Source organism: Schistocerca cancellata, chromosome 3, assembly GCF_023864275.1.
Source record: "Schistocerca cancellata isolate TAMUIC-IGC-003103 chromosome 3, iqSchCanc2.1, whole genome shotgun sequence".
NCBI classification, from domain to species: domain Eukaryota; kingdom Metazoa; phylum Arthropoda; class Insecta; order Orthoptera; family Acrididae; genus Schistocerca; species Schistocerca cancellata.
In genome coordinates this window covers 691,575,793-691,599,232 of record NC_064628.1, presented here as the reverse complement: position 1 = coordinate 691,599,232, position 23,440 = coordinate 691,575,793, and the positions used below count along the sequence as shown (strand labels likewise).

General features: G+C 43.8%; 1 protein-coding gene across 1 annotated transcript in view; it reads left to right on the top strand.

Moving 5' to 3' along the window:
- The window catches only part of LOC126176514 (collagen alpha-1(IX) chain-like), a 341,330-nt gene that overhangs the window by 233,160 nt on the left and 84,730 nt on the right, over positions 1–23,440 (top strand). The window contains exons 13-14 of the mRNA XM_049923671.1: positions 4,963–5,112; positions 13,214–13,331. Of these exons, the coding sequence (XP_049779628.1) occupies positions 4,963–5,112; positions 13,214–13,331 (268 nt within the window). The remainder of the gene's footprint in view (positions 1–4,962; positions 5,113–13,213; positions 13,332–23,440) is intronic.

Below are 23,440 nucleotides of genomic sequence, written 5' to 3'. Positions count from 1 at the left end.
AGTCACTTGACCAGAAGTCTTGTTCCTCCTTCCACCAAACTTCACTAATTCCCACTATATCTAACTTTAACCCATCCATTTCCCTTTTTAAATTTTCTAACCTACCTGCCCGATTAAGGGACGCTCCGATCCGTAGAACGCCAGTTTTCTTTGTCCTGACAACGACATTCTCTTGAGTAGTCCCCGCCCGGAGATCCGAATGGGGGACTATTTTACCTCCGGAATATTTTACCCAAGAGGACGCCATCATTTAACCATACAGTAAAGCTGCATGCCCTCCTGAAAAATTACGGTCGTAGTTTCCCCTTGCTTTCAGCCGTTCGCAGTACCAGCACAGCAAGGCCGTTTTGGTTAGTGTTACAAGGCCAGATCAGTCAATCATCCAGACTGTTGCCCTTGGAACTACTGAAAAGGCTGCTCTGCCTAGTAAAATATGTTGGTCAAACAGGCAGAAGTTTTGATGTTACATTTAAAGAATATTCTGATAAGACAAACTCAAACCAGCACTCAGTGCACACCTATGAAGTGAGGGATACTGTATTATCAACGTTTCCAAAAATCTAGAAATTTTAGACGAAGAATCTAATTACAATTTGCTTCATACATTAGAAGAGGTAGAAATAATGAGATGCCGTACAACTATTCCTGAGATTACTCATAATGGGCTAGTGAAATTGTAGATATATCACCATTCCCTTTCGCCAAATTTTGACTTGTTGCACAAAACACAGACTAGGGATTGTGTGCGTGTATTGGGGGGGGGGGGGGGCGACTAATGAGATTATCCTTTTGCTGTCCCTTGTGTGTGTGTGTGTGTATGAGGAATCGTTGCACTTTAATTCTTGTTGAATTTTTATTGTTTTAACATTTTAAACAGTTAAGTTGTTAATGGTGTACAGCAACCACCCACAAACTTGTTCTAGATTTCTTTATTCAAAAAGTTCCACTACATGCTTAGAATTCATATAATTCATCATCAGACTGATTTCACGCTGTCGTCAAAACATATGATGGATTAGTTTGCTGATAAGTTGTAGTGAAATGTCCGTCTGGTAAATTTGTTTTTAGTTTTCCTGCAACGGATCATATTCGTACAGTTCATTGTATTTTTTCAATCAGAATGTGTGTGGCTGGTTGCTGTATAACATCAACAATTTGTTTCACATAATACACGATTTTCAACCATGTCTTTATTTGACAAAATAGCATTATTTTAAACATTGTCGTCGCATAAATATTTTAGTACGGGCGTGAAAGTTGTGGTTCTCGTACGCCCAAGTCAGTATATCATCATCGACTAGGGATCATGAGACTAAAATAAGCATTTTTTTTTCCTTTGTTGGGTCACTGACATTCTGACTAGTTTGATGCGGCCTGCGATGACTTCACGTCCAGTTCCAATTTCTTCATCTGAGAGTAGCACTAACACTCACCGTCCATAGTTATTTTTTGGATGTATTGCAATCTTGTCTCCCCCAACTACTTTCCCCTGCTACAGCTCCCTCTGGAACTACGGAAGTTACTCCCTGAAGTCTTAACAAACGTCCTATGATCCTGTCAGTTCTTCTAGTCAGTGTTTTCCACATATTTGTTTCTGCCGATTTTGCGGAGGACATCCTAATTTCTTACCTTGTCAATGCATCCAATTTTCTATACCCTTTTGTAACATTTCGTAAAGTTCGTTGTATTTTTTCAATCAGAATGTATGTGGCTGATTGCTGTGTAACATCCACAATTTATTTCACATAATACACGGTTTTCACCCACGTCTTTATCTGTCAAAATAGCATTATTTTAATTGTCTTGTTTTTCGCTTTTCCCGGAGTTCTTCATTGACTACTAGGGATGGAGGTTATCGCTGAAACAACTTGTTTTCGGTTACATCGTTTTTTTTTTCAACGCCAATTTAAGCTGACTGTTAAAACCGCTCAAAATAATCAGTTTCTGAAATCACCGATTTTCGGGTTTTTATTCTTATTACGTCCTTTAATGAACGCAGAAATCGAACAAAGATTGAAAAATTTTGACTTCCTCACTTTCAAGATACATAGAATGAAAATATTGAATTAAATAGGCAATTGAAAGAAAACTTAGTCCCTCCACTATCCACTGGTTTTCTCGAAAAATGGTAAGTGGTTTAACACTACAAAAAAATCATAAATATTTTCCTGCTGATTCTAACTTTTCGAAACTCTGCCCAGAAATCACGTTTTAATCAACGATCATATCATTATTTAGGCTTTACTATTAGTCAGTGCTAAAGGGTGAAAAATGAGATTGAAGAACTCTATTTTTCGTGTTATATTGTCCTTTATGAAGGGCTACAAGTAGGTAAAGGCATATTATATAGACACAGGCAGCAGATCAGATACTTTCTACCTTTATCGTAAAGTAAGAATGAATTGTTAAATTTTAAGTTTTCTCCGCATATTATGTTGCAAGTTTGTTGAGGCTCCTCCTGTTTTTAATCTTTTAAAGCATTGCTTTGAAATATTGCGTTATAACAGAAAATGGGAAAAGCAATCAGTGCTGTTTCAACAACAATGCCGGTAGAAATGAACAACAAACACATGACTTAAGAATCGGTACAGCGTTGCTGTGACAATAATGTACCTGTTGCCATCTAACAAGGCCTATTAGATGATATGTGCGCATGTTCTTCACTGTTACTGCACTATGTAAAATACTTCCAGAATAGGGGTGGTGCCATTCTGTAATACGACGACGACAATGAGAAACTACTGTATAGACCAGACGGGGCAGGTCTTAAACATTGCATGTGCACATACATCATTTAATGGCTATGGTACATTGTAACAGATACACTATTGTCACAGCAATGCTGTACCAATTCTTATGCCACGTGTTTGTTGCTCATTTCTACCGGCATTGTTATCAGGACAGCACTGATCGCTTTTCCCATTTCTATTGTAACGCAATATTTCAAAGCAATGCAAATTTGGCATATAAAATTACGCTTTCTTTAATGAAGGTTTATTTAAAAATGAAAAATTTTAGCACTGCTCCTATCGCTAGTTCATTTTTCGGTTTTTTACCCAGTTATTAGTAAAAAATAAAAACCACCTGTTATAACCGAAGCCAAACATATTCCAAGAAATACCGGTTTTTCAGAACCAATATACCAGTGTCGGTTTTGACCGCTACAGTTTTCATCCACACAATTCCGAAGACGGCAAGAGCTGACAAGTGCGAGAATTATCGCACAATCAGCTTAACAGCTCATGCATTGAAGCTGCTTACAAGAATAATATACAGAAGAATGGAAAAGAAAATTCAGAATGCGCTAGGTGACGATCAGTTTGGCTTTAGGAAAAGTAAAGGGACGAGAGAGGCAATTCTGACGTTACGGCTAATAATGGAAGCAAGGCTAAAGAAAAATCACGACACTTTCATAGGATTTGTCGACCTGGAAAAAGCGTTCGACAATATAAAATGGTGCAAGCTGTTCGAGATTCTGAAAAAAGTAGGGGTAAGCTAGAGGGAGAGACGGGTCATATACAATATGTACAACAACCAAGAGGGAATAATAAGAGTGGACGATCAAGAACGAAGTGCTCGTATTACGAAGAGTGTACGACAAGGCTGTAGCCTTTCGCCCCTACTCTTCAATCTGTACATCGAGGAAGCAATGATGGAAATAAAAGAAAGGTTCAGGAGTGGAATTAAAATACAAGGTGAAAGGATATCAATGATACGATTCGCTGATGACATTGCTATACTGAGTGAAAGTGAAGAAGAATTAAATGATCTGCTGAACGGAATGAACAGTATGTTGAGTACGCAGTATGGTTTGAGAGTAAATCGGAGAAAGACGAAGGTAATGAGAAGTAGTAGAAATGAGAACAGCGAGAAACTTAACATCAGGATTGATGGTCATGAAGTCAATGAAGTTAACGAATTTTGCTATCTAGGCAGTAAAATAACCAATGACGGACGGAGCAAGGAGGACATCAAAAGCAGACTCGCTATGGCAAAAAAGGCATTTCTGGCCAAGAGAAGTCTGCTAATATCAAATACCGGCCTTAATGTGAGGAAGAAATTTCTGAGGCTGTACGTCTGGAGTACAGCATTGTATGGTAGTGAAACATGGACTGTGGGAAAACCGGAACAGAAGAGAATCGAAACATTTGAGATGTGGTGCTACAGACGAATGTTGAAAATTAGGTGGACTGATAAGGTAAGGAATGAGGAGGTTCTACGCAGAATCGGAGAGGAAAGGAATATGTGGAAAACACTGATAAGGAGACGAGACAGGATGATAGAACATCTGCTAAGACATGAGTGAATGACTTCCATGGTACTAGAGGGAGCGGTAGAGGGCAAAAACTGTAGAGGAAGACAGAGATCGGAATACGTCAAGCAAATAATTGAGGACGTAGGTTGCAAGTGCTACTCTGAGATGAAGAGGTTAGCACAGGAAAGGAATTCGTGGCGGGCCGCATCAAACCAGTCAGTAGGCTGATGACCAAAAAAAAAAAAGTTTTCCCATCCCCATTCCCTACTATAAAATGCTGTACCATGCTGCGCTGTGATTCAGTGTCCACGTTAAAGTGTAGGTCTCTGGATAATTGGCTGGTTAAGTCAGTTCGAAGATATGAGGCAGGCAAGGGCATACCACTAGGACCATTCCTAGTAAAGCACTGTGGTGCTCAAAGTAATCTTAGCTCTGATAAGAGCTTTACTTCTTATTTTCACAATGTTGTACAAGACACACATGACGAAAACAGGCACCTCTCCCTCGTTCTCTATGCAAATGTAACATGCTAGAGAACTGCTAATATTTCTATGAAATATCCCTTGTTCATACAATGGCTTGCAAAGTATATCTGCTATGTAGATGTAAATGCTGTAAAATTTATGTGGTGTCTTGGCGCCCTTGTTTTCAGCTCTGTCGTTGTCACAATGTAGTTAGTAGTGGTGTGTGGTGTGTGGTGTGTGCAGAAGCTGGCGGTTGCCGGACCGCCGGGCCCAGCGGGAGAGAAGGGAGAGGTGGGACTTCCCGGACTGCCTGGAGCGGCGGGCGAGCAGGGGCCGGCGGGCGACGCTGGACCTCCAGGCCTGGACGGCGCGCCTGGACTCCCTGGAGCACAGGTAACTCCCGCACTGTAAAGCCGCCCATTCGCAGCTCGACTGGTTCGCCGACCCGTCCGACTGTGTGTGGGCAACACAGTGACTGGATGGGCCGGCCGCTGGTGGCCGAACGGTTCTAGGCGCTTCAGTCTGGAACCGCGCGACCGCTACGGTCGCAGGTTCGAATCCTGCCTCGGGCATGGATGTGTGTGATGTCCTTAGGTTAGTTAGGTTTAAGTAGTTCTAAGTTCTAGGAGACTGATGACCTCAGAAGTTAAGTCCCATAGTGCTCAGAGCCGTTTGAACCATTTGACTGGATGGCAGACCCTGCCTGCCTGCACTGACATGGTATGTGCTGGCAGGTAACAGTCGGGGCTGCCAGGTAGAGGTCTGCCGGCAATCCGACACAACTGTAAAGTCGCCCACACACAGGTGAACGGATTAGGCTGACCCATTTGGCGGAGGTGGTTGACCAACTGGTTGGCATTTGTATGGGGGCGTGAAGCCAGCCAGCTGCCTGCAACGCCTCCAGATGCTCTCAAGAGTATTCGGGTGTACTCACTCTACCACCATCGCTAGTATAGATACCAGGTAGTCGCCAGACTACAGGCTGTTGTACACAAGTGAGGAGGAAGGAGAATGAGCCTCCCACCTCCCAAAAATTGTACTAGAAGTAATTAATTTACATTCATAAATTTCCAAATTTTTCAACTATTGAGGAATATGGTACCAATAGAATGAAGGCTCTCGAAAACAGTAACAAATTTTATACAGGGTGAGTCACTAACTTTTGCCACCAAGAATAAGTCCGAAAGTACGATGGGAGCTGAAAAGTTTGTGGGACAAAAGTTGTATGGACAACGGGAGCCATAATATGACGTTGGTTTTTTGTTGCTGTGTGGGGTCGCTTTAGAGATATGAATGTCAACTTTGTTTTTTGAAATGGGATGCTGTAGTTTGGTACTTATTTTCTGATAGCGGCTATCGAGACGAATCCAATGATGTGTAAGAGTAAGATCTATGAAGACCAACGAAGGTCACAAAGATGTCATTAACGGCCATTTATTTTCTGATAGCGGCTATCGAGACGAATCCAGTCATGTGTAAGAGTAAGGTCTTTGAAGGTCAACGAAGGTCACAAAGGTGTCATGAACGTCCGTTTACAGGAGGTGTTAGGAGTGATGACCACTGGTATCAATACAGCGCTGCAACCTTCTTATCGGGGATTGAGTGGTATTCCTTATCACATCCGCACTTATCGAAGCACATGCTCTGACAATTCTCTCTCGCATATCTTCAGTTCTAGTTGGAACGTCTTTATAAACACTGTCTTTTACGAATCCCCACAAGAAAAAAATCCAGAGCCGTCAAGTCTGGCGTACGAGCCGGCCACAACGCATCTCCTCCGCGTCCAATCCAACGATTTGGGAATTGTCTCTGCAACTCATTTCTGCCATGAAAAATGTGCCGGACACCCATCGTGTTGATACCACATTCTGTTCCTTATTCCTAAAGGTATTTCTTCCAATAACAGACCTAATGTTTCTTGCAGGAATGTGGTGTACTTACTACCATTAAGATATCCTTCGATGAAATAGGGGCCTATAATTCTGTCCTCCAGAATCCCACACCATAGGCTACATTCACCGACCACTGCTTTTTGTGTGGTTGGTTGGTTGGTTGGTTTGGGGAAGGAGACCAGACAGCGTGGTCATAGGTCTCATCGGATTAGGGAAGGAAGTCGGCCGTGCCCTTTCAGAGGAACCATCCCGGCATTTTCCTGGAGTGATTTAGGGAAATCACGGAAAACCTAAATCAGGATGGCCGGACGCGGGATTGAACCGTCGTCCTTCCGAATGCGAGTCCAGTGTCTAACCACTGCGCCACCTCGCTCGGTCTTTTTGTGTGCGACTTGCCGCAGCCGACATGAATTTTGAGTTGCCCAATAACACATGTTATGCAAATTAAAATTCCCATAGTTTGTGAATGTTGCGTCATCAGTAAATAAAATCAAATTAATAAATGTGTCGTCCCTTTGAATCTGAAGTGGAACCCATCGGCAGAATTCAATGCGACACATACGATCCGTACCAGTTAATACTTGGTGGAGACTGATATCGTAAGGGTGACATTTATGGCGATGCAGAACACGAACAACACTACTCTGTCTCGTCCCAGATTCCCTTGCTATTTGACGCGAATTAACACAAGAATTTCGAACCACAGTGGCAAGAGTACCAATTTCGGTTTCCTCGTTAGTAACTTTCCTTTGCCGGATATGTTTCCGATGCGTTGAAGATCCAGTTGTTCTCAATTTATCATGCACATATTTAAATGTACGACGTGAGGGTGAGTACGTTGAGGATATCTTTCAGTGCATAAGTCTCTAGCTCTCACTGAATTTCGTTGGCATTCTCCGTAAATGAGAAGCATATCAACTTGTTCTTCGAAGGAATGCATCATTCACATTCGCCTAATTTCAACGATACAAGTGTTACAGTTCCTATTAGCGTTGTATTGCGAAACCGTCGAACGGTGTTTACATGTCAATGGCACATTAGGTGCATACGCCGTATTTGGCGAATATTTACTATTTACATGATATACGAGAGAGAATTGTCAGAGCATGTGCTTCGATAAGTGTCGAAGTGATAAGGAATGCAATTCACTCCATGATAAGAAGTTTGCAGCACTGCATTGATACCAGTGGTTATCACTTCGAACACCTGTAAATGGACGTTCATGCCACCTTCTCGACCTTCGTTGACCTTCAAAGACCTTACTGTTACACATCATTGGATTCGTCTCTATAACTGCTGTCAGAAAATAAGTACTAAACTACAGCATCCCATTTAAAAAAACGAAGTTGGCCTTCATATCTCTGACGCGACCTCACCCAGCAACAAAAAACGAACGTCATATTATGATCCCCGTTGAGCCATGCAACATGTGTCCCACCAACTTTTCAGCTACTAGCATATTTTCGAAATTATTCTAGATGGCAAAATTTTGTGACTCACACTGTATAATTATACGCCTTGTTTCGTACAGGATATCAGTTGCTTTTTTGAAGGCGAATTCATGTGGATGGGCTTGCAACTCGACAAATTATAGAAAAGACTCCAACCAGGTAGGGGGTATCCATTTATAGTGTTACAAATATTTAGATTTATCATTACGCTGGACATGTGATAATGAAACTGATGTGACGATGATTGAGGTGGCAAATGAAGACAATCACAAATCTACAAAAGGTAAACACTAATAAGTTCATTTACAGTATGTTCACATAATGACTGAGTTATACATAACGTTGAAATGCTGTGAGGTCCTTTTGTGGTGCTGAGTCATATACGAAGAGAGTAATGTTCTCGATAGAAATGAATAGTCTAGAATGCTGATGCCGCTAGATGTTACTGATAACTAACAACACTTAGTAGCGTCATGATGCGTTGATGTAATTTTCCGACTGCAGTCTTCCATATTAAGGTTGATAAGTTTGTAGATTCACTGAGCCTGGGTCGAAGCTCTGAATTACGGCTGCTTAAAAAGATGCGTTAGCCAATCAGAGTCACAGGCAGTAAGGTCATGGGTATTTGGCGTCCTCTGGTGGCATCTATCTGTTCCCCCCTCCCCTCACAGAAACAGCAAGCGATGGAGAGGAAGGCGGAGGTTCAAAAGTTCCGTATCCTGAGTAGCTGTGATACTGCAAATGCAATGTTATATCTTTCAAAATTCGACAGCAAAACTTCAAGGATGGATTCCTCATGTACGAAGAATATAAAACGTCTAGTACACGTGGCCTCTGAAATGCGTACCTTAAGAGATATGAGCATGTCTTTATCTTCGACACGGTAAAATACGAGGTGCATTCAAGTTCTAAGGCCTCCGATTTTTTTGCTAATTAACTACTCACCCGCAATCGATGAAACTGGCGTTACTTCTCGGCGTAATCGCCCTGCAGACGTACACATTTTTCACAACGCTGACGCCATGATTCCATGGCAGCGGCGAAGGCTTCTTTAGGAGTCTGTTTTGACCACTGGAAAATCGCTGAGGCAATAGCAGCACGGCTGGTGAATGTGCGGCCACGGAGAGTGTCTTTCATTGTTGGAAAAAGCCAAAAGTCACTAGGAGCCACGTCAGGTGAGTAGGGAGCATGAGGAATCACTTCAAAGTTGTTATCACGAAGAAACTGTTGCGTAACGTTAGCTCGATGTGCGGGTGCGTTGTTTTGGTGAAACAGCACACGCGCAGCTCTTCCTGGACGTTCTTGTTGCAGTGCAGGAAGGAATTTGTTCTTCAAAACATTTTCGTAGGATGCACCTGTTACCGTAGTGTCCTTTGGAACGCAATGGGTAAGGATTACGCCCTCGCTGTCCCAGAACATGGACACCATCATTTTTTCAGCAGTGGCAGTTACCCGAAATTTTTTTGGTGGCGGTGAATCTGTGTGCTTCCATTGAGCTGACTGGCGCTTTGTTTCTGGATTGAAAAATGGCATCCACGTCTCATCCATTGTCACAACCGACGAAAAGAAAGTCCCATTCGTGCTGTCGTTGCGCGTCAACATTGCTTGGCAACATGCCACACGGGCACCCATGTGGTCGTCCGTCAGCATTCGTGGCACCCACCTGGATGACACTTTTCACATTTTCAGGTCGTCATGCAGGATTGTGTGCACAGAACCCATAGAAATGCCAACTCTGGAGGCGAGCTGTTCAACAGTCATTCGGCGATCTCCCAAAACAATTCCCTCCATTTTCTCGATCATGTCGTCAGACCAGCTTGTGTGAGCCCGAGGTTGTTTCGGTTTGTTGTCACACGATGTTCTGCCTTCATTAAACTGTCGCACCCACGAACGCACTTTCGACACATCCATAACTCCATCACCACATGTCTCCTTCAACTGTCGGTGAATTTCAATTGGTTTCACACCACGCAAATTCAGAAAACGAATGATTGCACGCTGTTCAAGTAAGGAAAACGTCATCATTTTAAGTATTTAAAACAGTTCTCATTGTCGCCGCTGGTGGTAAAATTCCATCTGCCGTACGGTGCTGCCATCTCTGGGACGTATTGACAATGAACGCGGCCTCATTTTAAAACAATGCGCATGTTTCTATCTCTTTCCAGTCCGGAGAAAAAAAAATCGGAGGCCTTAGAACTTGAATGCACCTCGTATACACTCCTGGAAATTGAAATAAGAACACCGTGAATTCATTGTCCCAGGAAGGGGAAACTTTATTGACACATTCCTGGGGTCAGATACATCACATGATCACACTGACAGAACCACAGGCACATAGACACAGGCAACAGAGCATGCACAATGTCGGCACTAGTACAGTGTATATCCACCTTTCGCAGCAATGCAGGCTGCTATTCTCCCATGGAGACGATCGTAGAGATGCTGGATGTAGTCCTGTGGAACGGCTTGCCATGCCATTTCCACCTGGCACCTCAGTTGGACCAGCGTTCGTGCTGGACGTGCAGACCGCGTGAGACGACGCTTCATCCAGTCCCAAACATGCTCAATGGGGGACAGATCCGGAGATCTTGCTGGTCAGGGTAGTTGACTTACACCTTCTAGAGCACGTTGGGTGGCACGGGATACATGCGGACGTGCATTGTCCTGTTGGAACAGCAAGTTCCCTTGCCGGTCTAGGAATGGTAGAACGATGGGTTCGATGACGGTTTGGATGTACCGTGCACTATTCAGTGTCCCCTCGACGATCACCAGTGGTGTACGGCCAGTGTAGGAGATCGCTCCCCACACCATGATGCCGGGTGTTGGCCCTGTGTGCCTCGGTCGTATGCAGTCCTGATTGTGGCGCTCACCTGCACGGCGCCAAACACGCATACGACCATCATTGGCACCAAGGCAGAAGCGACTCTCATCGATGAAGACGACACGTCTCCATTCGTCCCTCCATTCACGCCTGTCGCGACACCACTGGAGGCGGGCTGCACGATGTTGGGGCGTGAGCGGAAGACGGCCTAACGGTGTGCGGGACCGTAGCCCAGCTTCATGGAGACGGTTGCGAATGGTCCTCGCCGATACCCCAGGAGCAACAGTGTCCCTAATTTGCTGGGAAGTGGCGGTGCGGTCCCCTACGGCACTGCGTAGGATCCTACGGTCTTGGCGTGCATCCGTGCGTCGCTGCGGTCCGGTCCCAGGTCGACGGGCACGTGCACCTTCCGCCGACCACTGGCGACAACATCGATGTACTGTGGAGACCTCACGCCCCACGTGTTGAGCAATTCGGCGGTACGTCCACCCGGCCTCCCGCGTGCCCACTATACGCCCTCGCTCAAAGTCCGTCAACTGCACGTACGGTTCACGTCCACGCTGTCGCGGCATGCTACCAGTGTTAAAGACTGCGATGGAGCTCCGTATGCCACGGCAAACTGGCTGACACTGACGGCGGCGGTGCACAAATGCTGCGCAGCTAGCACCATTCGACGGCCAACACCGCGGTTCCTGGTGTGTCCGCTGTGCCGTGCGTGTGATCATTGCTTGTACAGCCCTCTCGCAGTGTCCGGAGCAAGTATGGTGGGTCTGACACACCGGTGTCAATGTGTTCTTTTTTCCATTTCCAGGAGTGTATCTCTTCTACTGCAAGCTCTTTGCTTTCCATATTTTGAGAGGAGATAGAATGGACCAAAACAGGAAAAATGTCAAGTAAACATGGATTCTAAATTGCATACCTTAAGAGCTATGACGACTTGTTCAACAAAATAGATGTCGTTCATACTAGCGAAGATCAAGAAGTGATCATAACTCTTCAGGAAGAACTCCTGAACAGCGTGCAATCATTCGTTTTCTGAATTTGCGTGGTGTGAAACCAATTGAAATTCACCGACAGTTGAAGGAGACATGTGGTGATGGAGTTATGGATGTGTCGAAAGTGCGTTCGTGGGTGCGACAGTTTAATGAAGGCAGAACATCCCTCATATAAGAAGCCTGGATGACACTTTTCACATTTTCAGGTCGTCATGCAGGATTGTGTGCACAGAACCCATAGAAATGCCAACTCTGGAGGCGAGCTGTTCAACAGTCATTCGGCGATCTCCCAAAACAATTCCCTCCATTTTCTCGATCATGTCGTCAGACCGGCTTGTGTGAGCCCGAGGTTGTTTCGGTTTGTTGTCACACGATGTTCTTATATGAGGGATCCATTCCTGGAGCTGAGTTTTGAAATATCCTGTATATTTAAACTATCAGTTTGAGTGACGGAGAAAGCAGAGGAACAGCGTGGAGTACATTTGGTGTTACATGGCCTTCAATGGCTTGTCAGTGTGATTTTGCACAAAGGCGGACTCCTGTAAACATAAAGTACCTATGTGAATAGCTGTAACTGGCTGGAACAAGTAAATGGATGAGGTGGCATAAAAGTGACTCACACAGTCACATAGGACTCAGAAAGCTACGTAGGAGAGGCTAGTAACTTCAGTGCGCAACCCGGCAGGCTGGGAATGCGACTGGCTGGCGAGGAAGTTCCCACATGGCACGACCAGGCAGGACTTCTGGGTTATCGTCAGCGGCGTACTGTACGTGCCAGGCTGCGATATGCATGCTGAAACCTGCACCTTGCATGACTGTGTTTGCAGCTACTCCAACACCTAGCATTCAGTTTAAGTCCTGAGTCGGTGGCAAGGAACGTGCCTTTGTCCCTTCCAGGCGGTAGATACCGTTCTGCATTTTTCACTTGTGAGATGACTTGGCATAGAGTTGGACATCTGATACAGAGACAAGTGTCTTCATCCCCAGTTCTCCTACTCACAAAAATTCTCCCCGTTTGCAATTCGCCCAAGCCACAATGGCAGTGGCGACTCTTATCTCTGTAAAAAAAAAAAAAAAAAAAAAACTTAGGTTTCGACGCGGCTACTATTGGCCACTGCCTTGAGACCACCCATAAAGTGCACATTCTGCTGAGATGACGCAGCAACAATACTGAGTCCTCATCTCAGACACTGAACTATAAACAGTTTAAGCATTTGATATGCAGTTCGCTCTGAACTCTTTTATGCTCCAGTCCCAAGCGCGATCACATACGTACGTGTTGCTGCTGACACCTAGCTAAACCACGTTTCTTCATCTGCGGCGTTGTTTTTGCAGGGACCTCCTGGGCCTCAGGGTCCTGCAGGACCGAAAGGCGACCAGGGAGCGCCGGGCTTGGACGGCACCCCGGGGATACCAGGAGCTGACGGCAAGGACGGCGCCAAAGGAGACAGGGGTGAGTCTAGAGCAGGGAGCACATCTTCTATTTGTGTAGAGATCCCAGAATAAAAAAATTTCGTGCAACAATAAATTCCCTGTCGACAGATGTAGAAATTTGTTATGTTTTGTCATCTTAGGATATTTTACTAGTAATGCTGTTTTTGTTTTCGTTGTTTTCGTCGTTGTTGTTGTTGTTATTGAAGATGACGATGATGATGGAGGCGCTTAAACTTCTACAAACGAAGGTCAACGTAAATTAATTACATAACGACTAAACGTCAATGAAAAAGACAAATAATAAAATGATAATGACTATGATGATTAATGTACTCATAATGTCATTCACCCTAATAATAATGTAGACGTCAAATCTGACGAGAAGAACTACTATGGCGTGTCATTCATCTCGACAACACACAAGTTCCTCTCTAAAGCCCTTCAGACCTTGGAAGGTAAACAACTTGGCTCACAACAGGGAGAATATCGAGATAAAGTCGCTCTTTTGCCTTAAAAATCGTCAACCTTGCATCTGTTCTTTCACATCTGCAGTCTACAAACGAGAAGTTCATTGCGATCTTTGTTGATTTCAATAAAGTCTACGACTCAGATGACAGAAACATATTACTCCAATTCATGAGAGGAATTGAATCAGATAACAGAAAAGAAGGGACTAACCAACAAATCCTGAATTCTAGAGGAGACATATTAGATTCCAAAAACATAACGATAGATTTTTGGAAAGGAAGTGGTGTTTCACCTTTATCTTCAACAGCAAAATCGTCTAGAAGTGGCACATAAACTACGTCATGAATGGCTCAAGAACGGCGTAACAAGACTACATGAGAACAGACCAGACATCGACTTCTTAACTTGCGTAGATGCGATCTTTTCTGATTTTCTAGGCACAGCCACAGAACAAATCAAACAACTCACAACCTTTGAGTCCAACAGAGAAATGCGACTATATCATTCATCAACCAAACGCTAAATGTAGATCAGTGAAAAATCAAGTGGGCAGAAAAGTTCAAGGGCCTAGGAGAATGGACAACACTGATATCGCCGAAAAAGAAATTTTCAGATCAAGGATCAACAAGATGGACGTGGATTCCATCCGACTACAATTGTTTACGGCCAAACGCTCCACGTCGTTTAACGCAAAGCCCAGACATTATTTTGCAGTATTTTGTCCAGAGACACTGTGTGCAGTAGAATGTCTCGCTCCGAACAGGAAAGGTCTGCACAAGAAGTAAGAAGTCAACGGAAAACAGACCTTAAACACGAACTCAGTCCCAGTAAAAGAGAGAAGAGAGTGTAGAAGACGGCAAAACGAAAAATTGTTCTTGCATGTGACAACACGTTGAGAAAAAGGATTGTTTACTACTGCAAGATGTGACTATTAGGAGACCGTAAGTAGAGTTAGTACTGTGTCAGGAGGCACTGAGGCGAAATAAATAAAAATAAATAAATTTATTGGTTTTTTGAAAAGAGGAAAAATTATGGATATGGAACTCTAATGTTTGAAAGCCTTTTTTTTTCACGGACTGTATTGACCGGCTTGAATGCGGACAAATTCAGTGCTGCGTGAAATTTTGCCTGTAATATAATTTACCATTCCGATTAATTACATTTTGAATTCTACGTCATTGTTGATTTGATCAGAGTTCTCACCTTAGACGTAGAATTAGTCCTTCTGCCACAATATTAATTCATTAGTCGCCATCGGTGTTCTTTTCTTTGTTGACCGTGTGTATCTTCCTGAGTCGGCATCGGTTCACTTCACGAAGACGATGGAAACCAAGGAATACAATGCTACGTCACTTTAAATAATTCTCGTAAAACTTAGATACTTCTCACTATTTTTTAATTCACAACACAATAAGACTTGCTGTGCTCGTCGCACAAACCATAATTACTAACTATATGGCTGCCTTTCCGCACACTCCAAAAATTACGTCCATCCTCCACAAGGCAAAAATCGAAAGTGTCCCTTAGCTCCTTCTTGGAGTATGAAACAAAAGAGAATCCAATGTGAACATTACAAAGATTATAATCTACATGCCTCTCAATTTAATCTTTGGCGCAGCCTTTAAGGTATTGTATGTCTCTGCGTCCGAATGTGCCATTACAGCACTCTCCCAGTTCGCGCCTTGCCAGTTTTCATAGGAAGGATGGTAGTGACCTGTGGTCGCTGGTAGGCGCAGTGAAAGAAGATTCGGAATTAGTTATTTATTTCCATAAAAATACAGGTAGCGTTTTGACTCGTGGTTGGCATCGTCTGTCAATACGTGATGAGGAAACGCCTCGTAAGCGGCCTCCAGCCGCTCAAGGCGGCTGACACCGCATACTTCGACCCACACTGCTGCACAAGAGGTTCGCCGCTTGCGGTGGCCCCGGCACGGGCTGTACCGCCAGGTTGCGGCAGTGACTGACGGCGGCGCGTGTATTGAACTTCCACACTCTGACTTGGGAGGTGCTCTGTCTCCTCCCGCTCACCACCCTTCTTCGTCATCCGTCGTACCGCGACGACGGTTGTCGTGTAGCTGTGAAGTTCAACGATATGGACCTGCCGTCCAAGTGGGCCCTACTCAGTCCGCCGGAATCTCAGAAACGCTGGTGTCCTGATCCTGGTGGGAAGGGAAGACCTCCAGGTCCTCCCATCTGCGACAGAGGCAGACTGTGGTGTTGAACTCTGCAAATGGTGATTATGTCGAGGTAGCCATCTCTACTAGTAGTGGCTGATGTTGCATGTACTACGCAGGAAATCTACAACAGACTTTGAAAGGTGTCTACTGGGGCGCACTTGTGAGAGGCGCCCGAGTGTGATAAGAGTATTAAAGCAAATTAAAATGAAACTAGTATACTATAAACGATGTATGTCTCTGATAGGCTTTATAAAGCGAATCGCTGACTGCACGACGCAGAGTCAAAGATACTGCTTCTGGTCTGAGATTGTAGTGTTGGAGCAAGAGAGTGCGCGAGTGAGCGAAAGACGATGGAGTAGGCAGTTTTTGCGGTGTGCTGTGTGAAGCCACCATGTGTTAGATTGAGGTAGGTATGTCAATATTGTTGAACATGGAAGCAGAAGACTACATGCAAGCAAGGTTAAGATGTTAAACAATTCTGATTTTTGTTTTTCCAGCGCGTTAGTGTTGATGAGTTGGCTGATAATTTGTAATTGTTGAGTAACCCCAGAACGTACGTAAGCTGATTTGATAAAAAGGCTAGTTAGATATTTCACTTTTGTAATGTTTCTATGATTTGTTGATAGAACTATATGTAATTTGATGATTTGCATTTATGCTGGTTTAGTGAGGTTAGATAATACTTGCTGTGTAAATCCCATTGTTTGTGGATCAGTTAGTAAATATGATATATTATTCTAACCAATGTAACTTCAGTTGTCAAGTGTTTTTGAAAAGCCAAACTTAACTTTCAATATAATTTTGCTAAAAAAACTCTGTGTTAGTAATTCACCACAATCAGTACCGCCTCCGTGCCCAGGTCATATGTTTTTCAAAGAAGTTGGATTTTTCATAAATGTTTTCATTTATCAACCAGAACAATTTCATGTGCATTTCAAAGTATTACAGCTAGCATTGCACATCGCTGAGCCAGTAGCTAGTATATTTATATTGTTTTCATGACAGACCAGAATAAATCGCGTTACACCATTGCTGCTTTAGAGGTAAGACACTTTAATTTATTTGTTATGTGCACAGAAACCAAAGTTGTCATATTTGAACAGGGCCACAGGATTCATTGCCAAAGGGGCTGAAGGTATTTTGCAGTGACTGTATTTCTGTATTGTTATTGGTAGTTGCTTTCCCCAATCAGTTCATATAAAGCTTTTTCTAACAAGCACACAGAATAAGCAGACCACTTTCAGTTACAACACGCTACACAATAATTCGAGTTATGTATCCATTCCACAATTCAGACATTCATTCAACGTAATCGTAAAGTTTATTTTTTTAAAAGAAGGTTACAACTTGTGCTAGAAGTCACTTCCCTGCAATCAGGGTATCGAGTGCGAACGTCATGTACGTCATCGATGGCTATGACCGACTGCCGTATGAGCGAAACACCTGGGGTATTTACGGAACGAAATAGTGGCTAATGTTTACGCAACTTCATTCGTCATGACCGCATACGGCTTGCTATTACGAAGATACCAGAGGTTTTCCTTCTGCAGTACTTGGTTAACGAATTTGTTATAGTATAGATCTGGTTCGTAAAAGCTCTTGGTACCGTTTGTTGCATTCGCCTTAGTCTTTCTTTCTTCACGTAACGAGTGTAAGGTGACCCTGTTTGGCTGCTCTGACCCATTGCTTTCTACTGAAGTCTGTTGCCTGGATGGCCAGAAACGCCGATGTTGTGTTTCGACCTGACCCAATCTCGGTGGCGAAATGTTCTCATTGCGGACGCCTTATGTCGACATTGCCATAATGTAACGAGATAGCTCCGCTCTGGGACTTCGAAAATTTTACCCACTTTACTACGTCACAAGGTTGGCGTATAACACTGTAGTCACGAAATACGAATGGGCCCAAATAGACTGACTAGGCGGATTTGTACCTATTTTCTAGACGGAAAAACAAGGGTGCCTGGTTCGTTAAGAATCTCCAAGAAGCTATGATGACACATGAAGAGATCTAGGACTATGATCTTCTGTAGCAGAAACTTGAAACACATCAACCTTTACAGGAAAAGCCAAAGCTAAAAACTGACAAGACGTGGAATGAAGAAAGCAAGCAGGCTCCCAAAAAAACGAATGAGAGAGTAATGGATACAGTTTAAAGTGCAGGAAAAGGCATGGTTGAAGTAACGTGGTCCTTGGCTGACCGAAACAAAAAAAGAAGAAAACTGCAAAATACTACACATAAATCTATTGACAGTTCCAAAATGTAAAATATTTACCATGGACACTTATCCTGCTGAAAGATGCCAGCGCTAGCAATAAAGACATTAAGCATGACGGTACGCAGGTGGTCCGCCGTACTGGTCATGTAGTGCTAAGCTATCACTATGACTTCGATAACTACCACAGATCCCGTGGAAGCTTAGCATAAGCAACTCCCACCACCCTGCGACATTAGATCGTTGCACGTTTCGAGTAGCCATTCGCCTCGATGACGGCTTATCCGAAGAAACGTAATTTATCTGACCAGGTGACTGATATGCACTGACCCACGGTCCAATCACGACGAACCTGCAGTGCCATCTGAATTGAAACTGTCAATGGGTGGTGGTAAGTTCCAATGGGACCAAACTGCAGAGGCCATTGGTCCCCAGGCTTACACAGTAATTAATCTTACGCTAAGGACAACACACACACAGACGCCGGAGGGAGGACTCCAGGAACCGTGTCACGGCGCCCTAGACCGTGTGGCTACCCCGCGCAGCACTGCCAATGGGTTGACGTAAGAACTGGTAGGTTCAGACTGCTACGAAAACCCATGTTCAGCTAAGTTCGCTGAACAGTTTGCTCCGAAACACGTGCATTGTACTCTGCTGTCAGATCTGCTATACATCGCTGGTATTATTTCTTTATAACAGCAAGTTCCCGACATCCATGTTCTGTGATGAGGTGTGTATGTTCAGCATCTCGTCGCCTGCTAGTGGTTTCTGAGACCTGTAGCCCTTTTCCATAGATGTTCACAACAGCAGCGTGCGAACAGCCGATCAGCATAACCGTTTCCTAGAGACTCGTTCCCAGGCGCTGAGCCGTAACAGTCTATGCTTAGTCAGAGTCGCTTACGTCAGTGGATTGTTGCCCATATAATCGCTAGAATGTTAACATATTCGACTTTTTTCTGCTTATATACTTTCCTTACCGTCAAGTACGGACCACACGACCAGGTAACATGTACGTCTGCACTTATATTCGCCATGGTAACCACGTGACCAAATCACTCGTCACAGTTTACCCAACAATGAGGCGTACTGTCATGCCGTAGATGGTAGTGTACATGAAGTGCGTAGAACATCGCACATGAATACCTATTATGTGAGAGAAGCAGTATAGACTGCTTGATTTATGTAGTTACACCGGTGGATGTAAAACGTGCGACATCGGGGAATTCGGGGTAGAAATGAGATTGTACTGCTTTCGAAACTAGAGAGTCTTGCAACCCATTATAGACACGTAGCTATGTATCTGAGTGTAAGGGAAGGTGCGCTAACCATTTTGACCTGTCGAGTGCGAATTCTAAGTGAATGGTGTCCTTCAGGTTTCCAGCTCTGTTTTAATAACTTTTGCTGAATTTCAAAGCAATATAAGCCGTTAACTGCAAATTACACGCTCTTAAAAGTGCACATTATTCGCTATACTTCAGTAGTATAATACGTTTAAATGCTTCGGTTGTTATTGCCCATAAAAGTTGTTAACCTTATAAGCTCCCGCCTCCTTGGAGATTATAAGGGTTAATTAATGATTATTATGTTACAATCCTCTTGTTGTAGTTGACCGTGTATATCGAGACTTCGTTATTGTGAAATGCAATGGTGTGATACTAACTGATGGAGACGCATTAAGAACTGGTAAAATTTAATTTATTTCCTTTATCACACTGCACAAACATAAACACACTATTATTCAAACTGTGTGCCACTACTATTAAACATAGAGATAAATCCTTCGCTACGCAACCGCCTTTGGCTCACGCAGCCTACACCTTCCACAGCCTCTCAACAACTGCCTCTGCTTGCGAATCTCTGCGCCACTGGGCATTGTCGCCCTCCAAAGAACAACCACTTACAGATACTACACAACAATACCCTCACAACCTGAAATGTACTCTTCGGGCGGAACAGGATGGGGAAGTAGGGAATAGTGTTTCATTCTGCCCAGTCATTCCTCGATGCAAGTTGACTTCAAACCGTTTACTAATAACTAACGCAACACTTTTTTTTCTGAGAGAAGGTTAGTTTTATTCAGTATTTCAACACATCACATTATTCCCCACTCTTTTGGCTACAAAATCCTATTTTTAAACGTAAGCTCCTTTCAAAGCGACAGCGTTATCCTACCTTACTGGGAGGGTCTGTATGCCCGCATGATACACTCTACTGGTCCGTGCCGGAGCCATCCTCCCCATCATTCACGTACTGATTTCTACGGAGTGCAGCCTTCCTCGGCCAAACATCAGGAAGTCGGAAGGTGAGAGATGCGAGCTGTAGGGTGGATGAGGATGAACAGTTCCGTTAAGTTTGATGACGATGTTCAACAACAAAAAAGTCACGATCAGCCTCGTAACGCGCAAGAAGTTACGCACAGGCGGTCCTTTATTGCTCTTTATGGACTTCTGTTACGCGGCGAGGAACCTAGCGTGCACACACATTTGAGTAGCCCAACTGGTGGACGAGTGTGTCAGCACTACCGACAGGAACGTACAGGTAAAAATCGAGACGTTTGACTGTGATCCGTCGATCACCTCGAAAGAGTGTGTTCAAATGGTTCAAATGGCTCTGAGCACTATGCGACTCAACTGCTGAGGTCATCAGTCGCCTAGAACTTAGAACTAATTAAACCTAACTAACCTAAGGACAGCACACAACACCCAGCCATCACAAGGCAGAGAAAATCCCTGACCCCGCCGGGAATCGAACCCGGGAACCCGGGCGTGGGAAGCGAGAACGCTACTGCACGACCACGAGATGCGGGCAATGAGTGTGTCCGCACGTTCCAACATTCCAGTCCGCAGCTCGTGGCCTAGTGGTTAGCTGGGTGGTAACGTACTTGCCTCCCATACAAATGGGCCCAGGTTCGATTCCCGGCCGGGTTGGAGATTTTCTCCGCTCGTGGATTGGTTGTTCTGTCGTCTTCATCATCATTCCATCCTCATCACCGGCGCGCAAGTCGCCCAGTGTGGCGTCGAATGAAATAAGACTTGCACTTGGCAGCCGAACTTCTCCAGATGGGGCTTCCTGGCCAACGGTGCCACACCCTCATTTCCATAGCCGGGACGGTAGCTCAGCGTGTTCGGTCAGAGAGCTGGCTGGTCTCTGTAATAAAAAAACTGAGTGGAAGGAACACCAGTGAACTTCAACAGATGTCATGTGACATCCGCTACGACCAAATGCAACGAACAATAACGAACAAATTGAAAAAAAAGTGACTAGTGTTGCTACCTCTGTATCACAGGGTTTCGGATTCGATTCCCGGCCGGTATGCGGATTATCTCTGCCTAAGGACTGGGTGTTTCTGTTGTCATCTACATCTACATCATTTCATCATCATCATTATCATCATCATCATCATCATCATTGACGACAGCGGCTAGATTGGATTGCGTAAAAATTGAACTGTGTAAAAATTGGGACTTTGTACAGGCACGAAAGACCGTGCCCTACAAGCCAAACATCGTCGTCATCATCCAACATTCCAGGAGTCTCAGCTGTGTGCGGCGGGCCGGTATGCAGGACCTCGTCCAGGTTTGCGCGATGTTGTTGCAGTGGTGACAGACGCCTCACCCAACGACTCGTCGGGCTTTCGTTCACTGCTAGGTCTCCTTATACATTCTGCAAACGCCTATGAGTATGTGTGATGCTCTGGTTTTCCGCCAAAAGAAACTCGGTGACAGCTCTCTGCTTCGAACGCCCCCTCGTTACAGACGCCACTTCGCCGGCTACGTATAGCGCAGTCACCTATCAGAACTTCATGAAACTACAGGGACTGAAGCGGTAATATTCCGCGATGTCCCACGTTTCCTCATTTTTTCCATCGAAACTGGCCGAGAACAAAATATGTTGCACTACTTGTTGAACGCCTCTGGTATTTCTTATTTTCCCCCTGTTTTTCCAGATAGTGTTAACTTACATTAGAAAGAATGATAGACAGCACTGGGACGTTAAATCGATGGAAATGGTAGTTTAAGCCGTTTTATGTTCTGAAATGGGAGATTTAGAGGCATCTAAGGAGTTTAATGCATCCAAATCAACGTTGGAAAGATATGTTCGTCAACCTGAGAATGACACCAACTATGAAGTTAATAAATCAGATGGAAAATTTAAAAATCTGTTCACTGCAGAAACAAAAATACGAGCTGTTAGCATAGTGTAGTCAATGGAAAACAGACTCTTTAGGCCAACGATGAAACATCTCACTGTCTGGTCACTAGCCTATCCATTTGCAGAAAGAATTGGCTTACCACACAGATTTGACAAACAAACGAGTCTACCTGGGCGGGACTTGGTTTTAGGAGTTATTACTATACATCCGGTATTGTCTATTCGCAAGCCAGAAAATGCATCTGGTGCAATAGCGATGTAACAGTAACAGTAACAGTAACTTGGTATTAAGCAATAAAAATAACTATACATTTTTTAAAATGACATTACAATATTTTCTTAATGTTTACGATTTTTTAAGATTCCATTTTCCTTACTTTAAGATGATATTCCTAATAATTTCAACGTTTATGCAATAATTCCACAACGAAGTTGCCTTTCCCCATTCTGCCACGTGGGTGAGCCAGAACGGGAAGCATTTCTTTGAAAAACTATTAATAATAACATATAATTTTCACTGATTTTCAAGTAAGGTACGTTATGTTATTCCGCAAGGTGATATTTTTATTCGTTTAAGAAGTGATTTATTGTGTTCGTTTATTTTACAACAATTGTTAGACATTAAGTATCATGTTCCACCCCGATTTTCCCTACTTTTTAAATAAAAGTTCGGCCATTTGTCTCTGGCCGCTTTCAAGGACAGTACCACAATGTTGGGCATGATTATTCTTCTATAAACGAAATCATCGTCGAAATATATTACACGTAGTTACATAATGCAGGTGTCACAGCATAAAAAAGAACATATTCAGAAAGTGTCTGCCAAAATAATACAAAACTTTTGTGACGTACATTGAATAAATGTGCCATAAAATGGTCAAAAAAAAACAGTTGTTAGATGTGCAAGCACATTCTCCTGAAGAACCACCAACGCGATTGGCGTGTTGACAAATGTTCCATTATTTCTTGGGGTCGGAGTCACACGCGAATCTTTCCGTCAGATCTAACTGAATTCGTGAATCATCATGTCAGGTTACGTCTTGACAGAGCTGTAAGTATGGACGCATCTCGCTGTCACATCTAAGTCACAGGTGCGTCTCTTGTACGTCGTACGTT